Raw genomic sequence first — 19029 nt, 5'->3', positions numbered from 1 at the left:
TGACATTAGGTGTCTAATTTCAGACACACAAGACCTAACTTATTCATCATTTGCAGCATTGTGTAAGCTTAATATATTCAAACACAGTTCTTATTCACTTCAGCTGCAATTATAGATGCAAATCACTATAGCTTTAAATTAAGCACAGAAAGTGAGACACATTAGATGATAGCCATGAAATTCATCTGCTCAGCCACCCCTAGCAGACAAGAGTCCGAGACAGTATTCAGTTTTCAAGCACAGCCTTCAACCTCCCAAGCCATGAGATCTTCTTGCAATCTAATACCTGGTTTAATGTACATATTCTACCTCTGGCCACACATTAAGTGAAGGCCTTAAAAAACTTGTTTGTTTTCAGCCTCCTACCACATCTGCTCTGCACAATGCTGGAGGCCAATGACAAAAAGCGGGTGACTTTGTAATTAAAACCTGCATCATCACGGTGGATGTGAAAATGGAAAATTCCATAGGCAACCTGAATTCTTCAATTCTGTTGTTTCCAAATCACTGAATTGTCAGCTTTCCAGCCTTACTATTTTCTTCATAATACATTCTTCCTAAAGCTTTCTTCTGTTATGTAAAATAAGTCAAACTTTGAAAACTGCCATTGTGTGACAATCAAAGGAAATCTACCCCACTGGTTTATGCCTTTATTTCCTCCACACAGGTCTCCGATATTTCAACTGAGGTAGGACACGCTGATTCTAGGTTATCATTCTCTATTTCAGTTCACTAGTTGAATCCCAAACTTTTCCTCACCTCCACATAAGACAGGAAATGATTAGAAAGTAAAAAAATGTAAATGTCTTACTCTCTGTCAGAACTGGAAGGAACGCAGGCTTGTGTTTCTTTAAAACAGTTACAGACAAGTGAGAGACATTTAATAGCATGTGAAAATTCAGAAATAAACATACTGTGTCATCATTAGAAAAGATAAATTGCAGAGAAATGGCAATATCCGTATGTAATTGGGAGCCTGGATATTCACTCAAACCTCTCATATTGCTGCTGATAAAAAGGTGCTCACAACAAAAAAAAATTATTCGCTCAAGTCTCATACAGATAAATTTTTCCATGACCAAAGCAGCCCATAGTCAAGAACATAATTTACTTAAAGTGTGGACAAAGGCTCTGTGCTATTGAGCTACACTTATAAATCTGTCAGTGCTCACACAGTACAGGAGATCCACCTGCACAATCCAAATATAGACATTAATGCATTTCCGTATGGATATTTGTTCTCAAACTGTTCCAAAAGCTTAGCTCAACATTTTCCTGTATTAAAGTTTAAGTTGCATCATAAACATAGTGTTATATAGACATTTTTATCAGTAATTTTTATCAAATACTATTTATATTAATTGTATTTTTAAAGTAGGGCCAAAGAACGAGTCAAGTAAAGTAACTTTATTTATGGCAGTACACAAGCACAAGGTAATGGTCAATCCTACATGCGGACAGTATACCCTCAATGAGATATGATGACGCTCACTAGCATTAGTTTACTTATGAAAGATCACTCTAGATATGGAAAAATAAAAAAATACCACCATTATTACTATTTAACATTTATACTACAACTTTAAGGGGACAACCCTCATGGGGTCACATTACAACTTTAAAAACATAGCAGGTGAATTGTTAATCTTACTGAAAACTCTGTATGTGTAATATGCACCATAACCCTAAGAAAGGTCCATATGCAAACATATTCACTAGATCAGTGTCTTGACTGGGCATATTGGTCTTCAGTGTTTTTCATAATTGTTGACAAATTGGTAAGTACAGCCCAACAATGGTATTTAATGGTGCAGATTATCTCCTTGCATTTCAGGTAACTGGTTTTTGAATGTATAGACTACCTTGGCCACACAAAGTCTACTTGCACAGCATTTGATTAGCATGATATTTGTTACCATCGGTATTTGTATATATACTTCTAAGTCTACGCTCCAACAGCGTTTCACGAGGTATGATATAAAAGGAGCAATGGGAATTGTTTATGAGAACTATTGTGAGGACCAGTATAAAAAACTGAACAACAAACATGAAGACAACTAAATTATGACAAACTATAAAGAACAAACTGGAAGTACCACAGATGAGCTTCTTGGCAAGAAAAAAGAAAATGTTTCCTTCAATTTTCACCAACTGCTATTAAGTAATTTATCTTTGTGACACAACATTCATATTTTGATGACCAGATTGTAATTTAAGACCCTTTTCTGTTTTTAAAATATGCAAGATTATTTTTTATTCTGCTGTCATTGTATCATCCCTTACAATGATTTCTGCAAAGGAAAGCTAATAGAACTCTCATGTGAAATACCATTAATTTCTAAGACCAGATTATTTTCCAGATTATTTTTTTTTTTTTGGTAGTTTGGCTTGATCCCTGCTAATAGAAGATATTTCTTCAGATTTCAACATATTTCAAGTGAATAAACACAGTAGCTGATTAAGATAAGAAGCATTTCAGACCTCACCCTAAAGATTAAAACTCTGGCTGGGCTGAGCTGTCTTCTCACTAGAATCACACACACGCTACAGTAAAATATGAGGAAAGCTCAAAAAAAATCTTTCATGCCACTATAATCAAAAGCAAACAATTTAAAAAGGAAAAAGAAAGCTTTCCTCTGTGTGTTAAGATTGAAAACCAGGCAGATTATGGATGGATGGGTAAGTAGAAACAAGAGTGGATGTCTGGATTCTTACGATATTTTAACTGGCTCTGCCAGTTACTGAACAATCCCCCACAGGATGCAGTAAACCCAGCTGAAAAGAGGGCTACACTGCAAAACTGTTGTCTTCTCCAAGGCTCAGTTTTTGGGAGTGCTGAGAATGCTCATTTCCTACTAAATCTCTGGGAATCAGGTGCTCCAAACTCCTGCAAATGGTACCGTGTCCTGCATAAAGCATGAACAGCACTGGAAGAAAAGTCTTAGAGTATCAGTCCTTCTAGGAGAGTTTGTGCATTTGATTTTTTTTGCTGGAGCTCAAGTCAATTCTTAAGTACCAAGTCAGGATTCACATGACACGGGATTACACAGACAAAAAGCAGAATACAAAACCCTCTTCCATTTCAAGCATTACTGGGCGAGATCACAGTAATCTGCAGACAAAACCCACAAGTTACAACATATAACCGCTGCCAAGTGTACACAGCAACTCTTCCTTCGTTCTTTCAGCCTTTTTCCTTTCTGAACGCTGAACAGCAATGCTGCAGCACCATGCAAGTTAAATATTTTCAAGGCATGGGGCAGAACTTTGGCTTCCTCTGACATAACAACATTGTTTGGCCGAAACACCGACTTCCAAAAAGTTTCTATTTGGACATTTGAGGAGGGATTTTCCAAAGCGCTCAACCGTGATGTATCTCAGCTCTTATTCAAGGGGGCAGTAAAACTTGCACTGACTTTGGTGGTACCAAATAAAATCAATGTTATGCAATCCAGTTAAAATGGAGGAACGACTAAACTATATATAGCTGAACATTTACTGAACAGTTTTCTTATATCTTATTCTAAAAGCTGTGCAAAACAATTTCAAGGTTAAAGCAGATCTGTCTCAATTTCAACATTCTTAAGCATAAAAAAAGCAAATGGCATACTTGCTATGAATTTATTTTATTATTTTTTCAACCACGTTATTAGTAAGGGTTATTTTTCTTTACTTTCTTGGAAAAAACCCATCTTTTTATTTAAGAAAATTGATTCTTTTTAGAAATATGAAAATATAGTGATATTTTAAAATTAACATTGTAATTTTCTCCTTCAAATTCAGAGTATTTACTACAGCAGAAAAGCAATTAAGATGATAAAGCAAGATAAAAGTTTTGAAAACAATAGCGTTAAAAACTGGACTCTTCTCAGCCACATTTCTGGCATCTGACACATTCCATTGCTATGATGTGATATTCAGACAAAATTTATGCAGCCAAGCACAAAAAAATAGGCATTTTTTTCCTAAGATCTTGAGTTCAGCTATTGATTATATAATTAAATTGCCAGTCACTCAATTCTAATATGCTATAAACAATATAGAACCACTTTAGATACTTTTGTTGAGGGTAGTAGTCAAAGGAGTCAGTAACTACACGAGTTGCCTATAAGAGAATACTTGTATTGAATACATCAACACTGCTGATGACGGGGGAAAGAAAACGACCCAAAACTAAAGACAACTGACTAAGCCAGACTTATATTATTTGCAGCTAATTTCTAAGCTACTAGCGTTCGGCAAGGGATTTAGAAAACACTCATTTGGTACTACCCACATGTGAAAAATATGCACAGAGGGAGGGAGCGTACACAGAGAGAGATGTTTGCCTTTTTAATCCTCAGTACTACCTTCTGATTGCCATGTGCCACCAGAGAGATAAATTTATTATTATACCAATGCTACTTCTACCATTTTGACTTTCCCTGAGCCCCTCCTGAGACCGTGGAAGGGTTAAATGCAATTAATTCATAACACAGTGAAATAATCACTTAAGAGAAGAATAATTCCCCCGTACACAGACAGAGAGAGGGAAGCCCCGACTGGTGGGACTGTTGCTATACAATGTCTTTGGCCAGTTCCAGTGGCAAGATTTTAGCAGAAGCATACCCAATTCAACATCAGATCAAAATACCTTACATGATGGAAACAATATACTGCCAAAATCTGACTGGTCAAAGAAAAAAGCCCACATTTTATAATCTAGTTGCATAATAAACTGGAATCAGAGCAGCTGGTGCACGCAGCACATTTGATGTACCAGGCTTACACATGGAAGGGAGGGGGCTCATTGTTTTTATAGTTACACTTCCTTTATTTTTATCAGTCAAACAATATTTTGCTTTTTAAAAACCCGACAACTTCTAACTCATTGTATGAATGATGCCTTTGTTCAACACAGCATTTCACCCTTTTATTTTTCTATGTATATTACAGATACGATTTCTTGAAACACAACGATTCTCTAAACCAAAGTTAAAATCCAAGATGAGTTGAACATCATTTGGGCAATCTGTTATTCAAAATATTGGAGAGATGGACACCCATACCCAGCACAAAATCTCTTAGTTATTTTAGATTTCCATACAACAGACACAATATTGATGTCCCTTTGCGTACATTTAATGACTCAGCAGTCAAGGCAATTTCACCATTCCCTGTATGCCTCCAATTTCTGTAAAGCGCAGTGTGATATATGACTAACATACTTTGGAATTGGAAAATATTTAGACACAGAATTAGAAGAAAAAAAACAGTAAAAGATTTGAAATTTAAACCCTTTTATAAGCCTTTCCTGTAAATTCAGGAAATGGGGGGATTGAGTTCCCCTCAATCCTTGCACCACAAAACAAAAATCACTGAGGACTGGGACTTGTACAAATGCTTCTGTGATAACTTCAACCATGAGGTCTTTTTCCACCTAAAAAGCAAGTTCTCATAAAAAAAATGACTTCAGCTTCATAGTATGGATTTGTCACTGCACTGCTCTTAATGAGAAGAGCTGTGAGAAGCCAGAGCGTGCATCTGAACAAAACAAACTCTGTTCAAGATCGGGAGTTGCAGTTTTCTGTCTGACACCCAATAAGAAGTACATTCATGAGGGAAAAAGCTGGAATTGGAAAAACTCTGATGGCATTGTATACTTTTAAAAATTAGGTTAGCTGTGTGACAATCTTTTCATGGATCTACCCCGTGTTCTGCAAGAGCTAACTCCGGCAGATATTTATCCTTGAAAAAAACAGTTGTTTACTGGAAGACAGTTGGACTACTTGGGGGATGTCTGGGAAAAAAGTGGTATCAAGAAGGGGAACTAACTTTCTGTCACTCTGTAAAAGACAAAAATATCTTCCAACACACACTTTTTTGGTCTACAAGAACTTTCAAAAAAAATACGTTCTATGAAAATATGCCATGCTGACACTTCTATAGAATATTAAGTATCTTACATCTTAATTGATACAGCTGTAGTTTTGGAGTATTAAACAATCTGAGTTACCACTGTGGTGGCCTCTCTTGTCAAAAGTGACTATTTGTTACACTGGAATCTGGACAAACTAGTAAAAAAAAAAAAAAAACCCAGAAAAAAAGATGTTCAGAAATTACTGAAGGGAAAATTCACAGAGTGGGAATTGGCGAGCATGTTTGGGGGCTGAAATCTTGAGGACAATTAGCAAAACTGTTTCCAACTAACAAATTGAAAACAGTCAACATACTGCTCAAGCTGCTGTTGTCTCAGACAATAGGGTAAAAATGACAACGTGAACGATGAGAAAAAAGGAGTACAAGTTCATAGTGGTACCAAAAAATTATGACTGGAGTTGGGTTTAGAGTGGAAAGTGGCTTGATTCTTCAAGAGAAGCCCGGTAAAATGAATTAGTGGGAATGATACCTGGAGGCCAGAGTACATAAGCAGAATTCTAACGATGAATTATGCACTTAATTTTCCTGTGCTGCAGCAAGAGTTAGAGCTTAGTCTGTCATTTACAGGAACTAAGCAGAGCAGCGAGCACTGAATCCAGACAAAACAAGAGGTGTTTCTGGAAGCCCTGTCTTCCCTTGATATGAGTGCCTGTATTATCACATTTAGGGCAGGAAAAGTAGTTTTGGTTCAATGTATCACAGTAACTTCAGTACTTCACAGTACTTCTCTGATGTAACTTATCATTATTACACTAATATTTCAGTTAACTCTGTAGGAAGCGTTTATAGCTGAAATACTTATTTTCCTCTCATGGGAGAGACATTTTTCTTTTCATGATGAGAGGAAGAAATTCTGAAACAGTACAGGTGAATTATTTAATCAGAGGTATTTCTATAGACAATCTTAATAAGGAACGTAATTTTCCGTGTGGGTCTTTTTATTTCTTAGTACCTTCCTAAGTTGTAGCTAAAATTCCTTCACTTAATTATTTTCAACTTCTTGTAAAATAAAAGCCATACATGTTTTTCTTCATTGTAGTACTGTTCATACATAATACATAAGTATATCTATCATCTCAGACATCTCTGTGCTGTGGTTGTAATAAAAACGCAAATTTTAACATTTCAATTATCAGACAGTGATAACTGAGGCCTTGATCTAGTGCACATTACATGTTACACCTTATGCAAATTGCTTAAGCAATCCCTTTAAGTAAGCAAATCCAATATTCTACCAAAACAATCATGGACATAATACGCACCCAAAATCTGCAACATCAGCCCTGTTTATTAATTGACAAGTGCTGACTTTACTGTGGTGATCACTCACTTCTAAAAGGTCCACTGGTACATGAAATCAACCATTTTAATTACTCTGTGTTAATTGTAATACACACTAAGATGCATGTCACCTGATTGCTAGACTTATATGTAAGGAACTTTTATCTGGAAAACTATTTTATTCCTAGTTAAGGATTTCATGATGAAACATTTCTCACATTACTAATCCACAAGAGAAAAAAAAAAGTGACATTTACAAAGACTTCAGGTTTTTAATGAGACAGAAACTCATTTTGTTCTGAAATGCTCATTCACTTTATTGAGAGCAACTGACAAATACCGTAAAGAATGAATGTCTTTACATAATAAGCTTTATCAGAGGTAGCCTTTTGTAAAGCACAGTCCAGTTGGCCACAAGTCATTTTGGGGCTATTGTTGGATATACCACTGAGCTAGATACTTTTATTGTCTGTTGCCATAGACTTTTATTGTCCTTTACCATAGACAACATTGACAAATTGACAAATTGTCATTTGGCTATGTTTTTAATTTTTAACAGGGAACAGGAAAAAAAAGAGGCAAAAATATAAATTATAAAGAGATTCTAAAATCTACAATTCATAAAGGTCAGTCCTTCAGTGAAGGTGTCTTTAGGGAAAGGTACATTATTTCGCCTATCTTCTAATAAAGCAGTGCAGACACCCTGTAAGATGAGGTCCTAGTAAGCTTTGAATTTGTGTGATGTTTCACAGTATTCCATTTGGGCTTGGTTACAGGTGCATATCAGAGGAAGGGAAAAAAAAAAAAAATCACTGTGCTTTTAAGGCAATATTGTTATGGTTAATGCAATGAGGTCCAAACACTTTAGGGAAAAGAATTATCAGCGCCATCAAAAAATTATAGCTAAAAAATTAAACAGAGGTAATGAGAGGCAGCTTCCTGTGAAATTCATTCCAACAGTGATATACTTTTACATTAATGAACTGTCAACTAAGGGAAATACAAGAAAGCCAACTAGTAATCTTTTCTCTACAAGATTTGTATGAACAGAAATTCTAAACACACGCCAACAGAAATTTAGATATTAAACAGAACATACGGGATCGCTTTTGATTTGTTTTGCTTAAGCTACATTAAAATATAAAAGACGACTGACAGAGAAAGGGGCAAGAATAAAAATATTCTGCAACTATTCATTAAATATCCAGATTCCCTGTGACTAATCTCTCATTTACACATGATACATCTATGCCTGTGTAAGGAAAGAGACTGCCAGACTGAGTACTTTTGTCAAACTTTTTAGGTTTTCTGATTTTTCCCATAACTTTCAGAAACGTTACTTTCCATGCCCGAGTCAGGAACAGCACTCTCAGTCACATTTATCCTGCTCAGCAATATATGCACACCCCTTCACACCCCGGGGACGCCACGGGAGAATTTGCACAAACCGCCAGTAACGATGTTAAAAAAAATCATCCCCTGCCTCCCCGCCGTACGCGAGGATTGTGCTGACTAACTGGGTTAACGTCTTGGCACTTTGGTTCTTGCTGCGCACATGGTAAGAAAGAGGAAGATAAGGGAATGTGCTGACAACCATTTCATCATTCGCTCAGCGACAGGATCTTCGGCCCTCGTCTGGGGTAGGCAGTTTCAGATCTGTGGTGAAAAAACACACTTCCTGACTTGGGCCGTTCAAGATAAAACCCAATCCATTTTCACAGGCGGCAATGTGACTAAGTCTTGCTGCTAGCGTGGGTGGTGTCAGCAACACTTCCCACCATATTCCCTTCCCACCCCTCATCAGGCTCCTGAGCCTGCAGGGTCACTCTGACACTCTCCCATAAACAAGGGAGGACTTTAATCCCTCCTTTATCTACCCAGGCCCAATTAAGGAGCATGACAGACAGATGATCCTATACTGGAGACCATTATGAGCCATGTAGGTGAAGTATCTGCTTTCAGTTTTATTCTTTTTTCTCACCTCTTCTCTTGAGGAGTTAAAAACAGCACAAATTTTTGCTTTGAGTCACCACTAAAAAAAACCCCAAAATTGCAATTTTAGGGACTGTAGTAGAATTGAAATTTACTCTTTGGTGAGCTCCTGGGGATTGATTAAAGCCCTTTGAGGACATGGAAGCCTGATTACAGACACCAATGCGCTTTACTGATGGAAGAACAAAAGGACAAATGCTCACTTCGGCATTAGCTACGGTTATAGTAATTCTGTGCTAACAGCAGCATGGGGCATAACGCAGAAATGATGTAATAAGAATTGCAGATGTACCTATGGCTTTATTGAAATAAATATTTTCCACATCCTGAATAAAACTAAATATGGTTGCACGATAGTCAAAATTTAAAACAGCTATTGACGCTTATGTAATTATATATCTATTGATGACAAAAGGTAAAAACTCTTATGAGGATGTTGCAATCTCCTCAAAATGTGCAAGTGTTCAAACCCCTGGAAGTCCAGTACTGACAACATAGTTGAAATCTAGACTGGAAAGTAATTATGCAAACTGGAATCTGCTTTTAAGGTCACCGAAAAGCTCCAGTTCTGCTTGTGGGTTACCATAGAGAGCACAATCAAAACCAAGAGATAGTAATATTGAAACATCAGACATTTTGCTAGGAGAGCAGAAAAGCCAAAAAGCAAGGGGAGACTGAACTGAGCACTTTTTGTGAAGTTACACACACCTGAAGCAACCGATTTTTACTTTCCATACTGAAGTGCTGCTTCCTTATATCAGCTGAAAACAAGGCCATTGCAAACAGGACAAACACCAACACAATTTTGTAGAGAGAGTAAAAGCATTGTTGTATTCTGAGAAGTGCAATTTCCAATGGATCGCCCCATTTCCCAGATTTTGAACCAAAACAGATCCTATGGGGCAAAGATCAAGGAAGTTTGGAAATCACCTAATGTGTTTCTCAGCCCCCAGGAAAGAAGACTATAGATTTAAACATTTCTGGCAGATATTACTATACATTCCCAAGGACTGAGATTCCCCAGTCTTCCTTGGCAATCTATACCTTTCAATGATATGTCCTCCCCTTATTTATCTTGCTGTAATTTAAGCCCATTCTTTTTGCCTTTTCAGCTGCCCAGAAAGATCAGTCTATACCTTCCCACTGCAGCTATCTCTTTAAATATTCTTAGTTCTTATGCATTCCCCTTTCTGCCTACTCTAGACCAAAAAATTCTAGTTCCTTCTGTCTGCCCTCATTAGTTATGTTTTTCAGAACTCTCTTCACTCTTTTTGTTCTCTTTGGGCTCTCTGAATCCAATAAAATGGACATACAAACAGCAAGTTAGGAATGTCTGAATGTCAGATAAAAGCAGATTTAACTAATTCTGTTTAAAACACCACCATTCCACCATCTCAGCTTCTATGCAGTCCTTCCACTGAAAGATAGGGAAGCTGTTTACCAGGGAGGCGAGACATACACTCATCGTTATGGGCAAGAAAACCGAGACGCAGCTAAATGACTTACTTGAGGCCATCAGGGACGTCTACCCCAGACAGGAATGGAAACCCGTCGAGTTGCTTACTGAACTGCTCGGTAACTTCACCCCATGTCACAATACACAATCTGAAGGCAGCATGCCAAAACAGCTGAGACTTTAACCAAAGTACATGTTACATTTTTATAATTTATCTTTTATGATTTCTTTCTGTTTAAAGTGTCAGAGTGTATCCATTGATTCCTCTGAGGTATCAGACATATATTTTGGAGTTATGCTCCACTGCTGCGCCTGCTTGTCAGTACCTTACTGACCAATTTGTGGCTAAACATTCTTTTCACAGAGTATCCCGCTCCTGTTCTAAGTGTTGTGCTGTGTAATCCTTCTCCTAAGATTAATTTCTGAAAGCAGGCCAAGTCCTGTAGTTCTCCTTAAGCTAAACTATAAAATTATTACTTTTGCATTTTTTTTCCATGTCACAGCATGACTGATATTTTTATCCTTATGAATAGCCCCTTAAATAATCCATAAAACCTGTACCTGATGATCTTAATCCCTCACTTGTACGTAACCTCCTCTAGGCAAAGCTTAGTAAGCCCCAATAGCTTTCTAGGCTTACAGCTCACTAGTGAAGCTGGATGAATGTCAGGTTTTACAATATTCCTACAACCTCAGTAAAGCTTAAGCTGCCAGAGAGATTATGGATACCATATGAATCCACAGCCAAAGCGACCAATACCTTTTAAGAACACAAAATAAAAAATGCAGGAGCAGCAGCGTTTCCCACGTTGTCTGCCTTGCTCTATTTCAAAGAGCAAATTAAAAGACTCTATTTTGCAGCATAACCTATGCTTTTACATCAACATAAAAAGAAACGTGAACCCTGAGGGTCTACAGGCAAGTACTTCCAAATGACAGGTTGCTGTAAAGGTAAATGTCTCATTTTCATTTCAGTCAAGTATTAACAGCAGACTATCTATGATCTCTTTCACTGCTGAATAGCAAACATTTGTCTATTGAACCTGGGTGTTTACAGTGTACCTTATTTATCTACTCATCATTCAGGCAGATAGGGAAATGTCTTTTCCATTTATTGAAAGTTTTGAAGATTTCAAATCTTTTCCTGTTGAAACAAGAAAGAAAAAGCCCCCAGAGGCATGCACTTGAGATGTAAAAGACTCAGGTTCAGGCCTCTGCTCTGATTTCCATCAGAGACCTGGTTCTGAAGTCTCCTACATGCCAAACCAGTGCCTGAGAAAGGAGCACAGACAGTAACTATAATAGAGGAGACTGAATTACTTGAAGGACTTCGGCTGCTTTTACCAATCCAATGGCACCAGCCACTTTATTGCTGAAGCAGTTAGCCAGGGGCATATAGGATTTTGTAGTAAGTGCATCTTGGAGTTTGGCATAAAGCTTTTACCCCATCCACTTGTTCAGTACCAGCAATGATATGCTGTGATTAGCTGAATGCGCAGATGAGCTTGTAGTTGGCTTTCTCTGTCCTCACAGCATAGTGGCTATGACCTTCTGGCTCATGGGACTTACTCTCGCTGTGTCACCCGCACTTTCAATAACTAGACTTTTATCAAGAGGAATTAGCAAAGGCTAAATGGTCTTGGGATCTTAATGTTCTGGTCACCAGGTAACAGCCCAAAGCAGCTCTAAATTAGAGCAGTTTTTCCTGATTTACTTTATGCTGAGGATGGAAGCTGCGTGGCCCAGGATCACATATGGCCCAGGAACACAGGGACACAAAAGCCATCAGCCAACGGAGCCATGGGTGAGAGTTGGGTCCTAAGTAACTTTCTGGCTACACAGTTAAATGGAAATGGAAAACACCTATTAAAGAGACATGAAGCTGGAAACTGCTACTGCACAGCTACTGCATTGTTTTTTCTCTAAATAAAAAGTGCAGGGTTTTTTTTAAAAAAAAAACAACAACACAACCAAAACAACTGCACTTTTTATTTAGAGAAAAAACAATATCAAAGCAGCTAGGAACTCTTTCTATATATAAACCGTCCTTTTTCCAGTGGCAAGTCTGTAACAGCAAAACTACCCATCTGATACGGAATTAGCTGAGCACTACAAGCTGCTCCAAAATTTTCATATGCTCCAGAATAAACTCCAGAGTGGTTTTTTTCCAGTAAAGCAGCTGGAGCTCCTAAAATATTTTGCACTCTAGTGGTTAGGAAAAGACATTTAGTAAATGAAATCTCTCATTCATATGTTTAAAGAAAACAGTCAGAATGTGTTACATATTACTCTGTATCCAAGTGTCACTACAGACCAAGATGATGTTAAGTTTAAACTGATTGTTCTTTACAGTGTATGATTATCTTACGTACATGTAGCTTGCTGAGGAATGTTTCTATTATTTGAAACATAAAAGCATTTAAAAATAATAAGCACGCTACAGTTATTTTACAGTTTTGAACTAGAGTGAAGCGTTACTGAATACATAATCTGCAGGCACAAACAGCACTGTGGAAAATGGAATAACTACTTGATTACTCGCAGTATTCCAACAACCAGAAGAAATTCAAAAGAGAAGTAGGTATTAACAAGGTAAAAGCAAAGGAAGGGCAAAATGAAAGAATTCAAAAAACGAAGTCAAAGAAAAAAAAATAACAGCACAATGATAAAAAAAAAAAACAATAAAAAGAAAATTTAGCAGTAGCAGAAAATATGACCTAACTTATCAAATCACAACTAATAATTATAACTCATCACTTTCATCAAAATATTGTATTGTACATAATTCAGTCATGTGTAAGCATAAGGTAGTCATTCAAACTTTGGCTCCTAGACCATTTATTTAAGCAAGAAGATAATTTGCTCACTTACCTGCTTGCTGCATGCATATAATATAAGTGGTAAACAAGCAGAGACAGTGCTGCAGCTTCCATTTCCAGTGATAGCACCACATTTCACTTACATGAGACATCCTGTGGAAAAAAAAGTGAGCAAGAATTCAGGGACCTTTGCAACAAGCCAAGAAAAAATACTGTTGTCACTCAAACTAGTAACTAGCCGTAAATAAAGTAGCACTTGAAAATTATGGATGGCCCTAGCATTGCTTAAACAGAGCCAGAAGTCTCTAAGCTTGCTAAAAAGGCTCAGAAATGATGTTGTCTGGTTCTTAGCAGACAACAAAGCAGAAGACTGGTCAGCGCTGGGCTTCAAAGCAGACAGGTGTGGGTGGCGTTTCAGTAAAAGAAACAGCAACCCATAATGTGACAGTCTGAAAGAGTTAAGGTGTAGTGGTTTTTTGGAGATTGCAAAGTTTTACTTTTCCTATTTACATAATTTACATATACATTTATGCTGTTTAAGTATATATATATATAATACATACATATGTCATTAACTATATAAAGATGGTAGGTGAGAATTTGCCTCTGCCCTTAACCAGCCTTTCCATATTTTTCAGTGCTAATGTTTTGATAGCTACAACATTTTCTGCTGACAACTTTAAAGAAAATCCTGAAACTTTCCTTGCCAAAACCTAGGGGCTCATGTGTGCTGCCACTGAAGTCAGGGACATCTTTATTATATAATAAAACAAATGCAATTATATAAAAACCTTTATCAGTTATAGCTTGAAGTTAAAGTTTCCTTTGCCTTGAAGCGTACAGGACATTTAATGGCTAAACCAAAAGGTTTCCTCCATAGTGGGCAGAAAAGGAAGCAAGAAAGACTCTTAATAAACTTGGTCAGACTTTTAACCATGTATCCAAAATGAATGGTTCTCCATTACATTCCCGTCTCATTTTATTCAAGGAGTTAGCAACAAGCGAAAACAAGCAACAAGTAATGAAACACAACACGCATCGTTTTGACCAACTCCTTCCCCTCCTATTTGGTGATACCTGGCTTTTGTTCAATAAGATACTATGTGCTTATATGGGGAGAAAATCTCTAACAGAATCCCCAAAATATTTCACAAGTCTATTTCCAGCAACAGTATGCGAAGAAGAACCACAAATGAATAGTCATGAAGAAACACCAATGAACACGACTGCCTTCCAGGTTAGTGCATATTAAATACAGAAAAAAGAAAGGTATTTGGAACGGATACTGGTATGATTTATTAGGACGGAAATGTGAAAGAGGTAAGTGAAAGAAAGTACAGAGTTCATACTCAGTGGCAAGAAAAATTAGCTTTCTTAAACTTGGGAAAACAGTCTTCCTTCTGCTCCACAGACATTGCTGTGAGCCCGCCAGTGGAACCTGGGGGCAAATGTAAATCCTTTCCCAGTATCGGCTTCTGTTTCTTTCCAAAGTGGAGTTCTGTAATGTAGACAAGCCAAACTCAATGCAGCAAGATAAACCATTGTAAAGGAGCAACTAATGTTTCAGTTCTAAAAGTAGCAGTTTGTCAAACCACTCCTGTGGGCTGGACGCCAAAGGGCCCAGGTAAATGGCACTTCATCAGACTGCTGCAATCAGGTGGGTTTCCCTTCAGCGCAGTGTTACATAGCACAAGTATCTGATTACAAAAGAAGTCCAGTTCTTTATGGGTAGTTGTATCAAATTAGGAATTTGAAGCTGATTTATTTTTCTGAGATATTGTAAAGTCAAACTTAACAAGTGTTGAAGACAAGCACAGAAAACACTGGGCTCTGAAACACAAGAATCTCTTTGATGAAGCCAGACACACAAAATAACCAGATTGTCAAACAATAGAGTTATTGTCCTTCAACTTTATGACCTAAAAATCCCTGTTAAAATATCAGACAACAGAATGCTGAGGTTTGGGAACAGTTACTGTTCAATGTATATAATGCATAAATCCACGATAGACAATATTACTTTACAAAATTGACTTTGAACAGAAGTCCTTTTAAGACATGGAAACAGTTATATGCACATGCAAACACATACAGCGTGCATATATACTCACAGAGTGGGGAAATGGAAATGTTGAGGATAACAGCATGACATAGCAGAGATACAGAAGCATATTGCTGCTTCTACAGAAGAAAGAGTTTACGACTACTGATGCGATATGTGCCAGCCTGCTGCATAATGTACCCACGCAAGCCTAGAGAAGCAGTTGCATTACTCTCTTCTGTTTGTCGGGTTTTTTTAAGCAAGCGCAGTTAAAGTTATCAGACGAGGAAACAGTCACAAACAATTATTTATTAACTCAGAAGAAATCTCTGTTGGTTTTCATCGTATTGATGCATTTTTTGTGTGTTACAGCAACCATCACTTTTGATGTCTCTGTGAACTCAGCTGAAGTATTTTCTCATTGAATAGCTGGAGAATCCAAGGCACAACTTTTGAGACACTTAAGGAAAATTAACATGACAAGTTTCTGCTGCCTAGGTCTGGAGTGAATCTACTCAGTCACATTACCTTTAGTGCCTTTCTTAAAGAATCTGAGATTCTGCGTTAGTCTGGGAGCGCTATTTAATTTGGCCAATTTCTATTTGTTCATATTTACTTGCATTGCGGTAATGCTTACAAGCCAGTACTCCACCGTGTTAGTTTACAGTCTGTTTCCTCATCTTCACCCTCGTAAAAAGCACAAGTCAAGAAAGATTTCAAGAACGTGGGTAATCAACAACAGAGCAGCGCGTAAGTAAGTGCAAACAACAAGGCAGAAATGAGTAACGAGATTATTCCCCAGAAGAAAAGGCTAGATAATTATATAATTGCTATAAGAAAATACACAGTTCTCCACCAAAATAACTAAACAAATATGTAAAAAATAGCAAACCTGTCTCCTCTGCTTACATTCTCTACTGCTGAAGGACAAACCAATTTTCTTTACGCCACATCATCTCAGTTGACAAGAAAGGTTTATCAAACTCAAACAAGAACAGCCACAGAAAAAGCACGCCACCAAAACACACCACTACTGCGGGCACCATAAGTCAGATCTGTTTCTTTTGGAAAGGACTTTTGAAGATCTATGTTACAAAGCATAACCTCTAGCTGAGTGCTATAAATGAGTGAGGAAATCATTTACGTGTTCTTGAGATCTTGCATAGACAAAAAGCCAAAACCTGACTGCTCACAGCCTTACACGGTGACGTGCGTAACACCCTGTTCACACAAGAAGTTGTCAGGGATGGAAGTCAGCTAACATACTGCCAACAAAAAGCCTTCGTCCATAACAAAATCCATTCCTGATATTTTTATAATGTGACATCCCAACTGGCAGACAATTACGAAAAGGAGCCAGAGCAACTGGTAAATACTTCCCAGATATTAAAAACAAACAAACAAACAAACAAACAAACCACTTAGTTGCAGATATTATTCACCTGTTAATACCCACTACATTTATATTTATTTTAAGGTTCATTTTCTTGGTTATTAGTGTTAATTAACATCTAGAACTGAATACAAACAGCAGATGAATAATTCAACAGAAAAATTAGCAAACAGCTCTGGGCTAGTTTATGGCTAATCAAGGGATGATATGGTCCCCTGCTACAACAGCACTGACTTGGTGGCCAAAGAGACCCCTTTGGGTTTGTGTTTCTATTTTAAATAGCATTTAAAAGATGTGTTCTGTCATGTAATATTCATCAATAACACAGAGAATGGATAGCAGCACAGCAATGTACTTAAACACACCAAGAGTTTAAGTAAGCAAAGCATTCCCTAACCAAGATCTCAGAACACAGATTATTTCAGTCTTTAACCCCGGATACATTAAAATTGCTCACACACGCTGTTCACAGTGGGTTTTCCTCTATTTTGTTTCAGTTTAAATGAAAAAGCCCTGTTCTGTCCCCAGCTGGTAACACGCTAGCAGCTCTGAACAAATCATTGTAGATTGTCAAACACAGAACCGAAACAACATTTTACCCAATATATTTGGGGACTATCAGGACACCTACGGTAGGAGTACATCCATTACAGTTGCATATAGTCTCACAACAGCAATCCCTCTTAATGCTTAAAAAAAAAAAAAAAAGTAGAAAAATCAGAAAGTGACCTTCTAGAGAGTCTGATAGAAGAACTACTGATTTTTCTATGGACTTGCATTATTCCATTGTAGACACTGTGTGACATGACCAGCTATGCACTCTAGCTACCAATTCAATAAAGTCCAGTCCACAGCTACTTTCATTTCCTATAACATAGGGAGACAATGAGCTTATTCACAATTCATTCCAGAAGAGCAAAATAGACATGTAATTTATCTAAAGCATAAATGGATGGTAACTTGACATAGTTCAAGATGAAATTAGTGGGAGTTTTGCTACATCTAGCTACTAAACTTTTTACTCTACACTCCAGCAGCCAGTTAACACAACATCATCACCTTTTAGGGAGTATACAGCTCTGCAAGAAAATATACTCAAAGTGTGAATAATCCTGGAGCATTTAATTTGTATACTCTATGGTTTTAAAACATGCAATACATATTTGAATATACCGTCTTCCTTGTTCAAAGCTTCGGCAAAGTTCCCTGGAGTAGGATGTGAATTCTGCCTCGGGCAGACTGGCATGACTTTCTTTGGTCTTTGACATGTCTAAAGCTATTAAGGAAAAATGTTGCTGACACTTTAAAATTAAAAGAAAGATAACATCAGTTTCACAATTTTTTTTTTCATATAGGTTGTAAACAAAAAGATTTTAAGCTTAATCACTCTGAAGTGGAACTATAACAAGAGAAAGGCGATTACAACTCACAGTTCAGTTCCTGCAGGTGAACAGAGGAGTCGATTTTAACTGTGAAACCCTTGCTTTAAACTGGTGTACACGAATGTCTTGAAAGATTAATTACACAATGCCACTTAAAACTTCCATTTTGTTAAGCATTACCAGTTCTTAATTATTCTTACAGTCAGCCTTGAAAACACCCCTCACACTCATCGAAAGAGATGAAAAAAATATAGACGCTGCCTTTTAATTTAAACAGTGCCAGCTGTATTAGATCCGTCTTAGTCCCTTGGCTCCTTTCAAAATGCACTTTTCCCAGCCGCAGGGAAATCTGCTGGCTGTTTGCAGCTCCGTGGCCCTGCAACACTGGGTCTTTAGGAACTCCTCCTCATTTCTGCCGTAACTTCACCGCGCACTGTTAGAAAACTCTACCCCGCTTCACTCTGCGCCGATACCCTTTTCCCCTTGCACTGAGTCCCTTAGGTCCAGCCACAGGTCCCCTCTCTCACCTGGCTGAGAACGCACCGCCGAAGCGCCTCATCCCCAACCTCAGTATCTCTCCTTACCTTCGCTGAGAGCCTCTCAGTAAAGGCAAAACATACCGGGCAAGGAGCCCAGAAGCCACGGCGGTGGCCCTCCCGGGGCCAGGCGGCGCACGGACGGCAGGGAGGGCGGGAGGGAGAGCCACCGACCGCCCCTCGCCCCCCGACGGCGGCGGCGGAGCCCCG

General features: G+C 37.9%; 1 protein-coding gene across 1 annotated transcript in view; it reads right to left on the bottom strand.

Moving 5' to 3' along the window:
- Window positions 1-13619, bottom strand: part of GPR126 (G protein-coupled receptor 126) — a 108380-nt gene extending 94761 nt beyond the window's left edge. Inside the window, exon 1 of the mRNA XM_009882305.1 lies at window positions 13520-13619. Coding sequence (XP_009880607.1) covers window positions 13520-13619 — 100 coding nt within the window. The remainder of the gene's footprint in view (window positions 1-13519) is intronic.
- Between the last annotated feature and the right edge of the window lie 5410 nt (window positions 13620-19029).

Source organism: Charadrius vociferus, unplaced genomic scaffold (genome assembly GCF_000708025.1).
Source record: "Charadrius vociferus isolate BGI_N301 unplaced genomic scaffold, ASM70802v2 scaffold13, whole genome shotgun sequence".
NCBI lineage: Eukaryota > Metazoa > Chordata > Aves > Charadriiformes > Charadriidae > Charadrius > Charadrius vociferus.
Note: the sequence above shows the minus strand (reverse complement) of the source record. Positions and strands in the feature narration are given on the sequence as shown.